Here is an 18,345-nt window from a genome sequence, read left to right as displayed (position 1 = left end):
TGGGGCAGCAGCACAAGAGGGACCTGGAGCTGCTGGAGCAAGGCCAGAGGAGGCCATGGAGATGCTGCAAGGGCCGGAGCAGCTCTGCTCTGAAGCCAGGCTGAGAGAGCTGGGCTGGGGCAGCCTGGACAAGAGAAGGCTCCTGAAGGGGAGACCTGAGAGCAGCTCCAGTGCCTGAAGGGGCTGCAGGGAACCTGGAGAGGGGCTTGGGACAAGGGCCTGCAGGGACAGGCCAAGGGGAATGGCTTGAACCTGCCCGAGGGGAGACTGAGCTGAGCTCTTAGGCAGAAGCTCTTCCCTGTGAGGGTGCTGAGGCGCTGGCACAGGGTGCCCAGAGAAGCTGTGGCTGCCCCATCCCTGGCAGTGCTCAAGGCCAGGTTGGACACAGGGGCTTGGAGCAAGCTGCTCTAGGGGAAGGTGTCCCTGCCTGTGTCAGGGGTTGGAAGTGGGTGAGCTTCAAGGTCCCTTCCAACCCAAACCAGTCTGGGATTCCGTGATTCTCTCCCAGAACAGTTCCTTTGTAAGCACCCAGCTCACACAGATCTCACAGAAACGATGGGGTCAGGCAGCAGCAGCAGCAGCTCCGTGAGTGTTTTTAGGACAGTTGTCTCCCAGACTTGTTTCCTGCCCTGCCTGGTAACAGGAAAAATAGCCCCGTTTGTGTGTGCTAAGTCGCAAGATGAATGTGTATCTGTCATGAATCACTGAGCAGCTCCATAATAACAGCAATTTTGGAAGCAGGAAAGCTAGTGGGAACATAAACGGAGGTTTTCCTTCAGTTATCAGAGCATGTGCTGCTCTGGTCTGGAGGCAGATAAAGCGATGCTGAATATTGAACAAACCACTCCGGAGTATTTTTAATAAACATTGAAAATTCCTGAGCAGTTGTCAGCATCTCCGATACAGGTTGAAATGTTGGTTCCCCTGTAAATGGATTTGAGCTTGTCCAGGGGCTTTGCAAGAGGTTACGTTGGCTGCAGAGCTGATTGGTTTGATCTTGTGCTGAAATGAATTTAGAAACCTGCCAAGTTTGCAACAGCAGCACTGGGGAGTTCTGCTTTGGCACCATTCGAGCAGAGTTGCTGCTTCCACTTCAGAGGGCTGCCAGTTAAAATAGGAGAAAGGAATATTCTTATGGGTTGGGTTCACATCTAATTTTCAGGAGAAATAATTAAATCCTGGTTTGGAGAGGCAAAAATCCACGCTTCGACTCGCAGTGTCCTGCAGTGTGCTGGGCTGGCAGCTCGGGCAGGAGGAGGCGAGGCTGTTGGCAAAGTTGCTCCTGGTCCTTTATGGTTTAGTGGTGGACTTTAAGGCCTGACCCTTGGATGTATCTGAAGGGGGTCTACAAGGATGCCAGAGAGGGACTGCAGAGATAGGACAAGGGGTGATGGGTTCAGACTTAAACAGGGCAAGTTCAGGTTGGAGATAAGGCAGAAGCTCTTCCCTGTGAGGGTGCTGAGGCGCTGGCACAGGGTGCCCAGAGAAGCTGTGGCTGCCCCATCCCTGGCAGTGCTCAAGGCCAGGTTGGACACAGGGGCTTGGAGCAAGCTGCTCCAGTGGAAGGGGTCCCTGCCCATGGCACGGGTGGGAGCTGGATGAACACAAACCAGTCTGGTCTGAGATTCTGTATCCAGGGCAAAGGGGCTGCTTTGCTTCCTCCACTTGCAAATACAATGACATATTTTTATGGCTGGCTGGGAATCGAGGTAAATTGTATTAGACAAGTGATGTCTGCTTGAAAAAGGTACATCAGATTGAGGTGGCTTGTTTGCATTAGGGGGTTACATGGTAACTGTAAATGCTTAACATGCTTCAAACGCAGCCTGCGACAAAGGTTCTGGCTAATTCAGCTTATGCTCACATTAATAAGGCCATAAATGGGTGTATTGGTGTTGTTCATCACAGAGGAATGGCTGTTTCTCAGGAGTTTAGCATTCTGTTAGCTGTCTCTAAACCCACTGAGCTGTCTGCCAGTGCCTGGTGACAGCAGGGTCACCCAGCAGCACATTCACTTCTGTCCTGGAGACACCAGGATCCACCAGGCACATCTGAGGGAAGAGCTCTGATAGGAGCACATGGTCCAGGACTGCTGGGCTTGTGACATGCAGAAAAAGCCTCTTAGGGCCTGCAGAAATGCATCTGGGGCTGCTAGTTCTTGATAACTAAAGGCATAACCTAAGACAAAGAGCAGATGTCTTTGGGAAGCGTATTAACATCCATTGGGCAGAGCCTAGAAGGTCAGTGGAGAATCTTTGCTGATGACAGTGGAGATGTCTCAGTGTGACATTGATGCTCCTCTGAAAGTCTCTGTTGAAGTGTTTAATTTGCTTAGGTTACAAAAGGTACATGCCAGAAAGTAGAAGCTTTAGACAGGGTAAATTTTCCTCCAGGTGCTCTGCACCTATTCTCTGCTTCTTTATGCGAAGTGGGTTTGTACACAGGCATTTCTGTATCAAACGGATCAGTACAGAACCTCACCTGATGGCCCCTTTTTGCCTTGGCGTGATAGTTGGTGAAATACCAGGTGTTTTGGTAGCATCCTGAAGACAGTTCCTGTCCTTGACCTGAGCAGCCAAACTACCCTGGAGTGTAATTGTGTATTGTAAAAATTGTTGCCTGTGTGATATAAATCTCAGTATTATTATCACCATCATTGTTATCACCATTATCACATCATTGTTAGCACCATTAGCAGTGTCATTAGTTGTGTCAATAGTATTCAGCTGCCATCTCAGTGGTGGTTTGTGATGAGGTTCCACAGCCTAGTTCAGCACTTTTGCCTGGCAACTTCGCTAAATACTCATTTCCCAAAAGGAACCCCCCTAAGTTATAGTAGAAAATACTCCAGGTTTGGATGTTTTCAGTTCAGAAATGACCCCGTGTGTCGTTGGAACAGGAGGCGATGCAGTGCGTGGAGGAGCTGAGCGCCCACAACCTGCTGCCGGTGTTCGTGCGAGTGGGAGTGGAGTCGACGCTCGAGAGGAGTCAGATCACCAGGGATCACATGGGCCAGTTATTACACCAGTTGGTGCAGTCGGGAAAGATGAGCAAGCAGGATTTCTTCAAGGGGTTTGTATTCTGCGTGTGGAAACTTGGTGCTTTCCTTAGAGAGGAACAAATTCCCACCTTGCTTTGGTGTCCTGCCTCCATTCTGGAGGAGCATTTTGACCTGGGTGTATTTATAAGTAATATAATTCTTGTGATTTAGTTTTAAGTACTGCAGATGCTGTAGTGAATGTAAATATTTCCCTATTTACATAAGTATTTCTTTCTAAGTGGGTGTCTGTTTGAATGTGTGTCGTTAGATTTCTGCTTCGTGGTGCATTTGTCAATGTTTGCCTTCTGGCAAATCACTGACTATGATTAAAAGAGGAAGTCAAACATCTTCACGTGACATTAATGCCTGAAACCCTGAGCATCCACAGATCCACAGCTGCCCTCCCACTGGTAAAACTGGCTTCACACTCATGCTGCCACTTCTTAGGACAACTCAGCTTTAAGGAGCAGATGTGTCCTCGAGGGGCTGAGGAGGAGAATATACATCAGTGTGGTACCAAACAGAGGAGACGTTCCTCCAGAGATGTTTCAGCTGCTGGTTCATCTCTGCTCTACTGGTTTTGTGTTCCCAGCCTGGATTTGAACTGGTGTCCAGCTGTAAATCAATCCATGTCCTCCAGGAGGTCCCCAGCACCGCTTAGTCCTCACTGGGGCTTAGAGCAGGATGACTAAACCAGGGGTAACCACAAGAAGCAGCCAGTGAAGAGCAGGTGAAAGAACCCTTTCAGATACCAGGTTTCTGAGCAGTCAGCCCTGTCCTGCTGCTTTGATGTGAATCCTGTTGTGGGACTGCTCCCATTGTGATCTCTCTGTGCCCATGTCTGGCAGTAAATTTTGTCATGATGCAGCCCAGTGGCTCACAGGAAGAGTTCAGGCAGCCTGAGTTCAAAACCATATGGAACAGCAGTAAAAAACATCTATCCCCATGGAGCTGCTTGTCTGTGTCCATGCAGCCACCGATGGTCACACCAACTCATTTGCAGTGATAGGTTTCCGTAACGGATTGTGATTAAAGCCCTCCCTGTGTTTCCTGCAGTGTGGGTAAACGGTTGTGATGCCAAACAAGTAGGACCTTGATGAAACAGTGGGATGTGTGGTCTGAATGTAGCATAAACAGGGAAACAGCTCCCAGAGATGATGAAAGGGCAAGTGGTGTTGAACGGGCACACAAGAAGAACACTGAAAGCCACGACACTTACTCACAACAAGACCCATTACAGTGTAATTAGAGGGTATGGGATGAGTACGGTCACAGCACAAGTCTGGAGGGATACACAGCAGGAAACCAGCTGCTGGCAGAAGCACTTGGACAAACGCAGGCTGAGCTGGTAGCAGAGGACATAAAGAGCAAAGCGAAGGAGACGGTTTCTGGGTTTGAAGCACAGAGAAAATGTGCATTTATAGGCACTAAACCAGACGCCAGAAGCTTCAGGGTTTTTGGGGAGAAAGGAATCATGGTGAGAACTGGCAAAAGAGATCACCTTGTACAGGCACAGGAGGTGAAGCACTTGCAAGGCTTGTATCAGGAAGAAGAGTTTTGAGCCATTCTGGGAAGTGGATTCAGTGCTGGGGAGCAATTCTGTAATCCATCCTGCTGCATTTTCTGTTCTGGATGGAAACCTCCCTGTGATGCACTGAGCTCCCTTCCGATCGTGGTTTCCATACTTACAGACGTTTGCTCATTACCATTGGAGTTCCATTATTATCAACCCCTTCTGGAAATGTTTAGATATTTTTAAGAAAGCTCCAATTATCATTTATTAGATGGTTGGTGTTTATAGACAAAAATGCTGCTTAGTTTTACAGGTTTGATGATTTGGCAAACGATTCATTACAGTGGCACAAGAATTAACTGTAAATGGAGCTTTCCTGGATTATCTGCTGGTTTTCCACATACTCGTAGAGAAATTCCCTGCTGGCAGTTGGAAACACTGGAAGCAGGAGGTGGCAACAGTTGTTGTGTTACCTTCACTCCTCTCCTCTGTAACAAAGGGGTTTGAAGTGCAGATTTGCTTTGCAGTTCTCTAAATGGCATTTAACGCTTGACATTTTCCTTTCTTTTAAAGCTTTTCAGACACCTTGGAGATGGCAGACGATATGGCCATAGATATACCCCATATTTGGTTGTACCTAGCTGAGTTGGTGACCCCCATGTTAAAAGAAGGAGGAATCTCTATGAGAGAACTTATACAGTAAGCAACACTGTTCTTTTACAGTCTCAGCTGAGCAGAGCCTGTCTGGCTCGGCTGGAGTATTTCCACCGTGTGGTTCCCATCAGAAGATAAAAGATGAGTGGTGTTGGAGGCTCAGCTTCTCATATGAATTGATAGAAGGCTTGCACCAGGCTGTGGTGGGAAGGGAACTCACTGCTCTTGTCATCACTGTTCAGGGGTGAAAGTTTTATCCATAAATCCACTTCAATCCTGTTTGTTTCAGCTGAGCTAATACCCTGTGGGGGACAGTGGGAGGCATTTGAGAGCTCACCAAGCCTCTAGAATTAGATTTGCAGAGATTGAGGCATTGTGCAGGGGTCTTTGTATCTTGGGGTGTGATAAACACCACCTGCGCAGTGCCTTGAGCAGGCACAAAACCTTGCCTGCGTGACTGGAAATAGTTTCCAGGACCAGAGTTTCTCTTTTTTGTACCTGTATTTTGGGGATTAACTAGAAGCCAACCCTGTAAGTGTTACAAAAGTAATAGCTTTTCCCCAAAAAGGGTCCTGCTACCTGAACACAGCATCCCACAGAAATGAGAGGATTTGATGGTACATAAAGCCTTTGCAGTCAGCCCTGCTGTGGCAAGTGCACTGCTTTGCTGATGTCTCTTCTATCAGTGGTGCCACATCAAACCCTTTATCCCTGGTACAAGTCACAGGTGCTTTCTTGCCTCAGTTTGATCACTACCCCCAGCCTTGCATTCCAAATTCATGTTATAAGGGAAAATCTCTCCTTTTTCATTCTAGAGAATTTAGCAAACCTTTGCTTCCTGTGGGAAGAGCCGGCGTCTTGCTTGCTGAAATCTTGCACCTTCTATGCAAACAAATGGTAAGTGGCTGGTGTGCTGTTTGTGGGCTGGATGCAGTGAGTACATGTTTATGCATGAAGCCAACATGTTTCCCGCATGAAGATCCTGAGGGATGGGCCAGACGGATAACCTAGGAAACCTGCTTCTTCATCCCCAGTTTCCACCCGAGCTTGACAAGGTTCCAAAATGCTGAGTTAACTTCTTATTTGCACATCACTTTTCCCTTTGCAGGCACCTTTGTACCTGGCTTCTCCCAGAAGCCAGAGTGCTGCAGTCCTGCAGGAGGGACGTGCTTGAGGTGTTTCTGGGCTGCCCAGAGGCAGCAAGTGCTGGCAGTCTTGTGAGAGCTGTTCTTGCACACCGCAGAGGTTCCGAGGGTTCAGATGAGCTCCAGATGGCCTCTGAGACCTCTGGGTGCTCATCCAAACTAACCCTGCACCTCCAAAGAGTCACCCATCACTGCGGGTAGCGACACCCTGTAGCTCATAGAGCTCTCACACGTTTCACAGTTGGGTGTCCAAACAGTTTGGTGGTTTCCCTATAACTCTCCCTCCATATTTTGTCTTTCTTGCATTTTTGAAATCCAGCTGGGTACTGCACTTGGGATAGTTTCAGCCCTGTAAAACCCCTCACTTGCTTCTTTTTCTTTGTTTTAAAGCCTGCACTCAGATAGGTTTGAATGTTCCAGGAGCATTTCAGTCTAGCAGTGCAAATAGTGACTTTTTATTGACTTATTTTAGTCTTATGCTTGTTCGGGCAGTCGACTTCCATTTATTTATTTCCTCTGTTCTGTGAAAGCAAAGCTGCTGTGCTCTGGGTGTTGAAGCTTTCTAATCCCACCTACTCCAGGCCAATACTTGGATTTGGGTATTTCGATGTATCAGTCATTTCCTTCTGATCCTGATGGATGATAGCAGGGACTATGTACAATTAGCTCTAAACAGTCTGCTTTGTTAACTTAAAAACATAAAATCATGTTTGACCACTGGACAAGATGTGTATCCCTGTGGCAGGATTGTGTGCATGGTGCCTCTTGCGTCGGATTTCCAGAGGTTTTCACTTTGATGTCAGGCATCTTGTTTGGTGGCTGAATGGTTCTTCGTTTCTCCTTGCACACCTGCACCACTCCAGCTCATGTAAACTCCCCTGGTTGTCTCTGCAGTGTCTAAAATGAACAAACTTTGTGTTGCAGAGCCATAAGAAAGTGGGAGCCTTATGGAGGGAGACTGGCCTCAGTTGGAAGGACTACTTACCCGAAGGGGAGGATGTACATACCTTTCTCATGGAACAAGTGAGTTCAGAGCAAGTGCTTGCTTCATGATGTTGGCACACTGAGTTTTGGCTCCACATCCCATTTGTTCATGCTTTCCCATCCCATTCTTACGTGTGGTTGGTTGGGATGTGGGGTGAAGTGTCTCCTGCACTGAGCTGGGGTTAGATTGTTTTCTGAAACACCAGGAGAACGGGCTTGTCCCCTCTGCCTCCAGGCACACATCTCCCATCAGCTGGCTTCCTCCAGCATATCTGCTTCTCCAGCTGGGGAAATGAGCCCAAGAACGAGGTTTGCAGCGAGGACAGATGTTGTGCAGAAGGGCCAGACTGAATGGTAGTGATTATTCACTTATCCTACCTTGTGTTACAATCCCAGAGGGTTTCACAACCGACAGGAGCCGGGACTGGGGGAGGGCACCTTGCTGGAAGTCTCCCTTTGTTGCTCTAAGTGATCCACCACATTTTAGCACTTAGGAAGTGCTGTACTGTGGGAAATGAAATGGATTATTAAGACATGGGGCTCGGTGAGGGCACTGTAGCTCCTCTGTCCCATTTTGCAATGAATTGGGGTGTTAGCTGCAGTTTCTTCAGTTTCTTTGAGCAATGCCAGCTCTGGTCATTGCATTCCAGCTCCCCATCGTTTTAGTTGAGTAACATGCTCTTTATTTCGTGCACACTCATAGTGTGTGGGGCTGCAGCTGCTCCGAGGTGCCTCTTGTCTTTGCTGGATACAAACATGTAGATCCCACATGTTTGTAAATTCTCTGTTCCAAAGGTTAGAAAGCAAGTACATAAATCGTTGTAATGATAACTTAGCAGTTGAAAAATGCCAGAAAGCAGAAGGAAGCATAGCTTGCTGCCTCAATGTGGTGTAATTTGGCATAGAAAAGTGTATTTAACTAATTCTTATCCTCACTTCTGATGTTGCAGAAGTTGGACTTCACAGAGTCTGACTGTTCCAGTTCCTCAGAAGCACTTTCAGAGAAAGAACTCTCTGCAGAAGAGCTGAACAAGCAGCTTGAAAAACTCATTGTTGAGGACAAGGCAAATGATGAACAAATCTTTGACTGGGTAGAGGTACAAAGACTATTTTTTCCCTCCCTGCACACAGTTTGTTAGCTGCTTCTGTAAATACAGTCTCATCTAAAGGAGCATCTCTGCAGGCTCCTCCCTAGGCACAGGACACTAAGATGAGCAGGTCAGTGCAGTCGGCACTGCTGAAGAATTAAAATCTAAAAGACAAATCAGTTCTCTCTTAGTAAGATTTAGGAAGAAAGAATTTTAGCCACGTAACACCGTGTAACTGTGTTACACATTAACTGCCTTACACATTAGCTGTGTAACTGCCTTTTAAATACTTTGATGCCCAATACACTGCTTCTGGCTACTTACTGCATTCTCAACTGAGTTTGCTGCTGTGTTCTTTCTTCCCAACATAAGTGGTGAAAGCTTCTCACTGCTGTTTGCAACATGATCTCTGCAAATTCCCCCCCTGCCGTGCTGCAGAAATGTCCTGAGCAGTCAGTGAGGGCACGCAGACCTTTCCCAGTGCACTGGCCTGGGGTCTGTAAGAGAAAATAATGGAAAGGGCGGGGGGGGAAAGCCCAGTCAACTCACTGATCTTTTGCCCTCTCTCTGGCTGCATCCCTTAAGCCAGGTATTTAATCTAGTGTCTGAGGTTATACCCAACCTGATCCATTTAGACGTGCGCTTACAGCTAAATCCTGGCCAGCTTTGTTTCAGTTATTCGTGTTGCTGCAGCGCTGTTAGAAATGTCAGCTCTCTCCTGCTGAGAGCTACATGAAAGAGCAGAACTGAAAATCTGGGGACACCCCCCTGGGCTCTTTGTAGTCTTGGACAAGTTACATTGCCATTCTCTGAACTTCTGCAATGCAAACAAAGCTCCACCCAGAAGCATGCTGTAAAATGGGTTGGAAAAGCCTAAAAAACACACTGAACACGTAAAGGGCATTGTGAGAGCCACACTTGGCGGGTTGGGTTTGTTGCTGTGGCTGTGGGGACAGTTAGAAGGGTGTGCTGACCACTCCTGCGGTGTATGGATGTACCTGAGCTGGTTTCAAGAAGGGGATGGGAAAGCTGAGGTCTCACAGAGGAGTGAACTCGATTTCTGCTGCAGCAGCTTTTGCTGAGCTTGTACCTGTACCACAGGCAGCAGTGGAGTTTGAAAGGGTTGCTCTCACCCAGTGGCATGTTTTTAACCAGTCCATTTGCTCTTGATTTCAGGCTAATCTAGATGAAAGCCAGATGAGTTCACCTACATTCCTTAGAGCTTTAATGACAGCAGTTTGTAAAGCAGCTATTGTAGGTGAGTAACTCACAATGTAAACGCCGTACAAACCAAATATGCAAGAGTCATTTTCTATCTTTCGGGTTTCTATCACTTTTCTCTCCCCTGAGGCTGTTTTTATGTCACACACTATAGCATCATATTGAGTTGTAGTGCTCACGAGTGGGTTGTTGCTTCCCGTTATGGTGTTCCTGAGGCCCTGGCAGAGCCCAGTGACCTCTCATAAGCAGATGTTTCAGTCGACCCTGAGTAATGCCAGGTTGCTCATGGGTTTTTCCTAGTGAAGATGGAAATATGTTGCTAGACATTATTAAGGTAATCAGCATTTCCCCTCCTGTGTCAGCAAGTACACGTGGATGCTTTGCCATCACAGATCACCACGTACAAGGTGGCAGCATGGATTGCAGAAGAGAAGCCAGCCTGCATCTCATCTTGGTAATAGGTTTATGTCCAAAGTAGCAATTTTGGACATAAATTCAAGTAATCTACAGTTTATGTGTCGGCAGTCGGCTGGAAATGGAGGGAAAGGAGGGATCCCGAGTCAGTCTGAGCTTCAGCCCCTTGGGGGCTTCAATAAAGCTGCAGCCAGAAACATCTGGTCAGATCACTATGTTTTCTTTAACTTTACTGTTGGCATCTGGCAAGGCAAAAACTTGTGCTTGTAAAGCAGCCGTTTCTGCTGTGAGATCCAAGAGTCACAAGTCCTGGTGGAGGGAATGGCCTGAACTTCATCTTGTTGGGAGGTGAAGGAGCCCAGCTCCTTTCTTCTCACTAGAACAGAATCTTTCTGGTGCCACCTAGTGTTAATGGGGAAATGACTCAGGATTTTATTACAGATGTTTTAAGGGTTCCCTGATGTATATCAGGAACATCTGGTTTATGTTGTGACCTTGCCTCTAATTGAGCAGGTTTGTTTTCAAAATATCACTTAAAAATTGTGTTGCATGATCGACTTAGAAGCTGCTGAATCATATATCAATGTTCCAGTTGGGCTTCTAATGCCTATTTTTTATGTATTCCTGATTTCTTATGTCGTATGCAGCCTATGGTTCTATTCCTGCCTTGGTATTTTAATATATAATCTTCTCAAACCTTCTGTATAACTGAAATTTTAGCCCTACCCTTTGTACACACTTTGGACACCCAGTTGCCCGAGGAAACACAACGATTGTGCTGCAAAGTAAGGCTGGAATCCCTCTGTGTGTGTGGCAGCAGGCTGGGTAGGGCCAGGTCACTGCAGATACTGGTTGAATTCGGGGAACTGGAAGAACCAAGACTTCCAGGAAGAGCCAAAGAAATACTTCTGATGTTCCTCATCTTCCTTTTTCTCTCCACATTAACCTGTATCTGTGATTTCTGTTTGAATCAGTAAAAGACGTGCCCCTGGTGCCATCTACCAGAGCTGACCCTGTTTTCCTCTCTTCCCCTCAGCGGAATCTTCTAGCTTCCGTGTGGACACTGCTGTTATCAAACAGAGAGTGCCGATCTTAATCAAGTACCTAGACTCAGACACAGAGAAGGAACTACAAGCACTTTATGCACTACAAGCATCAATAGTAAAACTTGATCAACCTCCTAGTAAGTGTTGCCTGTGTGCTGGGGATTTGAATGCTGACAGTGTGAGGGAAAGTTGTTTCTGTGAAGGTGGAGTCAAGAATGTGCTTTTCCTTACCTTTTTGTACGCAACAGATGAGGGAAAACACCATACAGAGGTTTCTGCTTGTCCCCACATGTTTGGCCAGAGGCCGGCTCTTATGGGTTGCTCCTTTCAACAGCCATGCAGAAGGAAGGACAAACCCTGTTGATAAAAACAGAGGAAAAACCAAAGAGCAGTAAAAAATAATCCATAGAGTTTACAGTACCTGGACACGTGGGAGCACTGGGTGCTGTGATTGCACTTCTGCTCTGTAAGTTTGCGGAGGGAATGAAATGATTCTGACAGCTGATGGGTCTTGTCCCAGAGACACTGCAGAAACCTCTGTTGGAAGAGAGGAGAGGGAGTTGTCAAAGAAACAGGGATTCCTAGCGAACCTGCAGCACAAAATCAGAGAGCCCAGAACCACCTGAGTTGATCGTCCTTAGCTTTAAGGCGCTGGTTGTTCGTTATCCTGGAGAGGAGCTGGCTGCAAGGTCTAGCAGGAGGAGGATGGGCTGCTGGGGACTCTGCTGCCCAGCCACGGCTGCTGTTCAAGCTTTCCCTTTCATAGAATCATAGAATCAACAAGGTTGGAAAAGACCTTTAAGCTCATCCAGTCCAACCATTCCCCAGCACTGCCAAGGCCACCACTGCCCCATGGCACTGAGGCCTCATCTCCATGGTGTGTGAACACTTGCAGGGACGGTGATTGCAGCCCTGCCCTGGGCAGCCTGTTCCAATGCCTGAGCACCCTCTGGGGCAGGAATTGTTCCTCAGCTCCATCTAAACCTGCCCTGGTGCAGCTTGAGGCCGGTTCCTCTTGTCCCATCCCTTGTTCCTTGGGAGCAGAGCCCAGCCCCTCCTGGCTCCATCCTCCTGTCAGGCACTTGTAGGGAGCGATCAAGTCCCCTCTGAGCCTTCTCTTCTCCAGACTGAACCCCCCCAGGTCCCTCAGCCATTCCCCATCACACTTGGGCTCCAGGCCGTTTCCTGCAGAGCAGGAATTACCCACTGGCATCAGAGGGACCCGTGCTCCTTCTCATCTCTGTGTAAGCAGCCAGGAAGCAGTAACTCAGTTACAGACCTTCCCCTTTCTTGCATCTTCATCTCTCGCATTAAAGGTCCTGTTAATCCCCTTATCCATAATCGTGCTTTGTCCACTGATACACTTTCTCTCCCATTATTCCATCTCTGCAGATCTGTTGCGGATGTTTTTCGACTGCCTGTACGACGAGGAGGTAATATCAGAGGACGCCTTCTACAAGTGGGAGAGCAGCAAGGACCCAGCAGAGCAGAACGGGAAAGGAGTAGCGCTAAAATCAGTCACTGCATTCTTCACGTGGCTACGAGAGGCCGAAGAGGAGTCAGAGGATAATTAAAACTTAAAATACAGAGAGAAAAAAAGAGAAAAAAAAAAAAAAAGAAAGGATTTAAGTATTTTTTTAACAAGTTTCACGTCTTCGCCAATCAGAGTGCAGCAAAGCCAATGCTCACACAGACCCCCTTCCCCACACACGCACGAGTGGGAGAGGTAAAATACATAAACATCAAGGTGACTGTGGAGGAAAAAAGGTACTTGAAAAACAAACACATACAACAAAAAAAAGAGCAAACTTCAAACCTGAGGGCGGGAGCACTAAACCAAAACACATGTATTATTTATAGAAAATATTTTCTGTTTTAATCTTTTGGGGTTTTTTTTTTTCTTCTCCTTCTTTTCTTTTTAAACAAGGACTTAGAGAAAAAAAAAAAAGGCAAAAAAAAAAAAACTGACCACGAAGCGAAACAAATCTGTTGAGCAAAAAAAACAAAAGAACAAAAAAAAATAATAAAATAAATAAAAACTTTTAATTTATTATTTTAAGGACTGCAAATGCCAGTGTAATTTTTAAATTTGCAGTTTCTGTATACAAATTGTATAATAGAACAAAAGCCAAGAAATAAATTTCCCTCCCCTTCATCTGCACCTCAGTTTTGTTTCCAAGCATGATACAATAGGCAAAACTTTCCAGGGGGTTGGGGTGAGCTAGATGAGGAAGAGACCCGCTTTTATGTTCTTTTCTTTTTTAAATTGCCATCAGATTTTTCTGCCTGCCTCTCAGCTTGCTTCAGAAACTTAAACAAAAAAAAAAGAACCTAGTAATCCAAAACCCTACCTAACCTTGGAACGGAAGGAAACGCATTTGAGAAACACGCTGCGGACCAGAGCGCTCCGAAAACAAAAGTAACTCATTCGAACCAGTGCTCCCCTGGGGGAAAAAAAAGAGTCCTTAGTGCTACTTTGAGAACCTTTAGAGCAACTTTAAGGCTTGTAAATACATAGAACAAATATTTAAAAAAAAAAGGAAAAAAAAAAAGAGAAAAAAAGAAATTGACTCGATACTATTTCTTTTCACTTTGAAAATATAAAGAACAAAATAAAGACAAACGTTGCAAGTTTAACAGAAAGTCAAACGACTTCTCCTTTGGCAGCTGCTGAATGTGTGGCACCATCGCTCCCCTGTTGCGGTGTAGCTCCTCGGTTCCAAATTGTGTACATATAGCGTGTGTATGTTTGTGTGTCCACCAAAAAGAGGGGTGAGAGCAATTGTTGTCTAAGAAAATAAGGAAAAAATAAGGGGGGGTTGCTGCTTGGGAGACCTTTCTGGCAGAGAACTTGCTGGCAGGGCTGCTGCGGGTGTGTTTGGTTCCCAGTATGTTACTGGGAGACAGCCTCAGGGGTGGTCGGTGCTGGTCCCAGAGCGGCTTTCCCAGCCGTGTGTCTGCGGTGTCTCTTATGTGACTTGGATCTGTGGCATCGTCCTGGGGACCTGGGATCCTGGTAGCTGCGGAGGTCACAGCCGCTCGAGCAGAGAACCAAGAGCCCCGCACGATGGCTTGCTGCTACCCTTTGCATCTCCTGGTTGCCTCGCTGTGCCTGAGGAACCCAGACACCCGTAAGGATGAACACAGAAGCACCCTATGCGAGTCAAGAGGAGAACAAGTGATGTGGTGCTCCCCCAGCTCTGCGAACCCCATGACAGTGGCTGAAGGCTGAGTGCTGCCCAGGTACAGCTGAGCAGCAGACACTTTGCAGTGCAGTAGGAGCTCCAAACTGAGCTGCTGCGGAGTGGGTGAAGTCTCCTGTGTGTCTCTCCAACCAAAAATGACCTGCTGGCTCTCACTGTGAAGAAGCATCTGCCACAACACAAAGGTTGTGAAGCCCCAAAACGTTGTTTGTGAACTGTGGTCCATGGAGCGCGAGTAACCCGTGGAGCACTTACTGGTGGGCTGTGCAGCACTAGGTGCCCACATGATGCTGTCCTTCTAGCTGCTAAATCACTTCTTTTTTTACAAAAAAAAAAGGCGAAAAAAGGTAAAAAAAAATGGTAAAAAAAACGGAAAAAAAAAAGACAAAAAAAGGCTTGAGATACATTAAATGCTTTCCTAATCTTACTTTTACATGTAAACAATTGCTGTACTTGCAGAAGGATGTTATTTGGTCACTGAGGGAAAGGGAGGAGGGGGCCTGGTTGTGGCTAGAGGGGAGATGTCCCTGAGACACTTCCCCTGTTAACCTGCACTCCACACAATGAATTGAGCTAGAAAATCCATAGCCTGAAACCGAGCATTGTTTGGGGTTTTTTTAGTAACAATAAAACACTTTTTCTCTGATGTTTTGTTAAGAAAAAAAAAAAGAATACTCTCACCCTTAATATCCACATACGTTTGTATCTGCTCGTGTGACATCCAGCGACCCCTCATCCACAGCCATGTCCTCTCCTGCCTAGCAGTTGGGTGCAGTGGGTTGGTGACAGCATTCTCAGTGTCTCCAAAAGGCTGGTCCACGTGGAACCCCCTCACCCAGAAGGTCTAAAGGTGTGCGTGTGTTAAACCTCTGCGGAAGGTCGTGTGGTGCTGCTCTGGCATCAGTCAGGTTTGAGCCACAACAGGAGCGGGTATGTGATGGTTTGTTGCAGTTAAATAGTTAAATGGATGTGGCCAATTATTTGCTCCTGGTGAATTTCCTCTTTGTGGTTTCTCATTAGGGCCTTGAGCAATCTAGTCTTGTGGAAGGTGTCCCTGCTTGTGGCAGGGAGTTGGAACTGAATGACTGTAAGGTCCTGTCCAACCCAAACCAATGTGTGTTTCTATGGGCAGTGTCAGACCTCGCTGGGCATGGGAGTGTGTGACACTAGAGCCATGCTGTGCATGGACTGCAATTTATTCATCTGTCAACTTGAATCAAAAAGGAAGAAATTGCTGCAGAGCTGTCGAACAGCCACATGCATTGAGGTGTGTCAGGCAAAGAAGTTTGTTTGGGAGCTTGAACCTTTTGGCTGAAAGAGTTGGAAAACCACTGGCTGGAGGGAGTGGAAATGGGGAGCCTGGGGCGGGGGGAGAGGAGAGGTGAGAAAGTCTCCTCTCCTTGTTTTTAATGTTAAACGTTCCAGGAAGGTGAGAACTTGCCCTTTTAGCATCCTGCAAACACCAGGAAGAGACTTATCAGAGGTTTTAAGGGTTTTTTTCAGCGTTACCCAAAGGCTCTTTGCCTTTGGTGGGTTTGCAGCATGGCGAGCTTTGTGTTTTCTGAAGGATTGTCAGTTTAGCTGCATGTGGAGCGCTGTGAGCAATTCATGCACGAGAGACCTTGAGCACTCTAGCTGTGGGTATATTACCTTGAGGCTCAGCTTCCCACAGATGTCATCCCAAGGAGCGTATCTTACACCAGTCTTGGACTGAAACTGCTTTCTCTGCTCCCCTTCTGCTGCCACATGCCACTTGCTTACCTGCACCCATGTGGAGATGTGGTTGCTTCTCAGCTGCCTTCCAGATCAGCACAGGTTCACAGGCTGTTGTTGCTCCTAAGGACGTGGCATGTGGTCCTGGAGGATCTGTTAAGATACGTGAAACAGGAAAGGGGATTGTTAATTAGGTTCCTGTGAGAATGTGGTTTGTGAGAGCCTCATTTTAGGTGAGGTGAGCTGTGGTTACCGTGAATGCTACACCTTGAGCACGAGGACATCAAATTTCCACTAAGAATACGACAGGATTTTTAGTGTATTGGGGTTTTTTTCCTCCCAGTCTTGGTCCTTTAAGGCATTTAGCAATATCTCCTGGGCAGGCTCGTGAACATGGCAGGGAGTTAATGCAGCTCAGCAGGAAAGAGCTGCAGTAGAAGCCATTTCCGCTTCTGGGAGCCTTTCTTGTGTGAGGCTGTTCACACTAGCAAAGGCATGGGCAAGAAGGAGCAGATGCACCACTTACATCCCTGGTTCTTACTGCAAATACCCCCAAAACCTGAAGCAGTCAGACAGTCAGTCTCCACTCCAGGTCTGTCCAAGGCTGGTTTCTAGGAAAGTGTTTTCAGAAACAGATTAGCCATTTCTGTGAACAAGGTCAGGCAATACCCAATACTGGACATGGCACTCCACCTGCTTGCGTTAACGTGCTCAGGTTTTAACCTCATTTTCTTAGGAAGCCTCAGGTCCAGGAGCAGACCTTGGTGCGTGGAAAAATCTTTTTGCCCTTCCTGGTGCAGGACAAAGAGACCATGCAGCGGGAGAAGGGATTCTTCTGCAGAGGAGGTTTCAGTGTGCGCAAGGCGGATTTAAGGCAGTGGGAACTTACACTCATCATTGCTGCATTCCTCCAACTCACAGAGCTTTTTGTACCAACCCTATAGACTGCTTTTTCTGATAAAAGAAAAACAGAGCCTCTAAACAGTCTTGTTAACTCCTGAAAACACTTAAAACCAATTGCAGATGTCAGAATCTCACTGCCAAAAGGGTGGCTGAGACTTTTCCTGCTGCATTTTGTTCCATCACAAGTCATTTGTACAAACACAGGGACCTGCAGCTGGTTGCCTTGTCAGAAGCACTGGTGCAGAGGAGCTGTTACACTGTGCCCCTGGTGCTCCTCGCATCATTTGTTTTGCAGATGTGAGAGGGTTTAGCTTTGGGGACAGTAAGCTCAAAATCAGACCCACCAGAAAACTTTTATACCTTTAGATCCCACATCTCTGGCCTTGAGGCATTGAACTGCCTTTAGACAAGTTGGCTGCAGGGTGGTGAGTGATGGTGGTAGAGGCTGGGTCAGGATGAAGCCATCAGGAGATGTCCAGGCTGGCAAGTGCACCAAGCTTCTGCTTCACACAGTTCCTCTAGCACGGAGAGCTTGGCTTTTCTGCTCTTTGGGAGATGCTGGCCCTCTGCTGCTGCCGAATACAAGGCCAACCAAGCAGCACCTCCAGCCAAGCAGCATCAGCAGGAGCTATTTGCATGCTGCTTTCTTTTAACAAGCTGCCAATCCAGAGGCCTTGCACGAGACACCACACGCTGATAGAAACTCCAAGCAAGGGTTTGGTGCAGCCTGAGGGCCATGTGCAAGCTGCAGCAACCATTGGATAGTGCCTGGGGACAAGGAGGCTTCAGCCCAGAGCATCCTACTTGGCTGCCCAGCTCCCAGCCCAGCGCTGCAGAGAACCCACATGGAGCCATTGCGGGAAAACCACAGTGATGGGCAAGGAGCCACAGCAAGAGATTGATTAACCCACTCAGCTTCCAGCAGCGTGACTAAATCCCTGCCAATATCCAAGGAAACTTAGTAGTCTTCCCTTGTGTTTTACAAGTGGCTCCACTTCCCACCTTTGGTAACCACCATGGAAGTGTGGTTTGCTGAAATAACTCCTGCTTATTTAAATGCTGCTGTAGGGATGCCTGACTGTGATCCATGGAAAGCTCTGGTCACATGGCACCGGATTCTGTTCCTCCTTTCCAGCTGCTAAATTGTGCTGAAGCAGCAACAGGAATCAAACAAGCTCCTGCTCCATTCAGTACTTTCCAAAGGGGAATTTGTCCAAGTGTGCAGTTGCTGTCCCAGCTGCATGGATGGTTGTGCTGTGGAAAACTGGAATTTGGAAAGGGGAGAGGGGGCCTGGGGAAGACAATCGATGCTTTTGAGTAGGAAACCTCTGTATGATTGAGTGCATGATAAAGCCTGGCTCTTGCATGCCGGGTTGTCCTGTTGCAGCCCCTGTAAGGGTTAATAGCAAATGTCCTCATGA

At 47.2% G+C, this 18,345-nt stretch overlaps 1 protein-coding gene across 11 annotated transcripts in view; it reads left to right on the top strand.

Annotated features, from left to right (window-relative positions):
• EIF4G3 (eukaryotic translation initiation factor 4 gamma 3) overlaps nt 1–13,748 on the top strand; it is a 150,847-nt gene extending 137,099 nt beyond the window's left edge. For all 11 annotated transcript variants that reach the window (XM_065696197.1, XM_065696191.1, XM_065696190.1 and 8 more), the window contains 8 exons: nt 2,900–3,072; nt 5,127–5,252; nt 6,023–6,104; nt 7,277–7,375; nt 8,287–8,433; nt 9,601–9,682; nt 11,096–11,242; nt 12,498–13,748. In XM_065696197.1, coding sequence (XP_065552269.1) covers nt 2,900–3,072; nt 5,127–5,252; nt 6,023–6,104; nt 7,277–7,375; nt 8,287–8,433; nt 9,601–9,682; nt 11,096–11,242; nt 12,498–12,679 — 1,038 coding nt within the window. In that variant the 3' untranslated portion in view covers nt 12,680–13,748. The remainder of the gene's footprint in view (nt 1–2,899; nt 3,073–5,126; nt 5,253–6,022; nt 6,105–7,276; nt 7,376–8,286; nt 8,434–9,600; nt 9,683–11,095; nt 11,243–12,497) is intronic.
• The last annotated feature ends 4,597 nt before the right edge of the window (nt 13,749–18,345 follow it).

Source organism: Lathamus discolor, chromosome 16, assembly GCF_037157495.1.
Source record: "Lathamus discolor isolate bLatDis1 chromosome 16, bLatDis1.hap1, whole genome shotgun sequence".
In the NCBI taxonomy this organism is placed as follows: Eukaryota; Metazoa; Chordata; class Aves; order Psittaciformes; family Psittacidae; genus Lathamus; species Lathamus discolor.
Note: the sequence above shows the minus strand (reverse complement) of the source record. Positions and strands in the feature narration are given on the sequence as shown.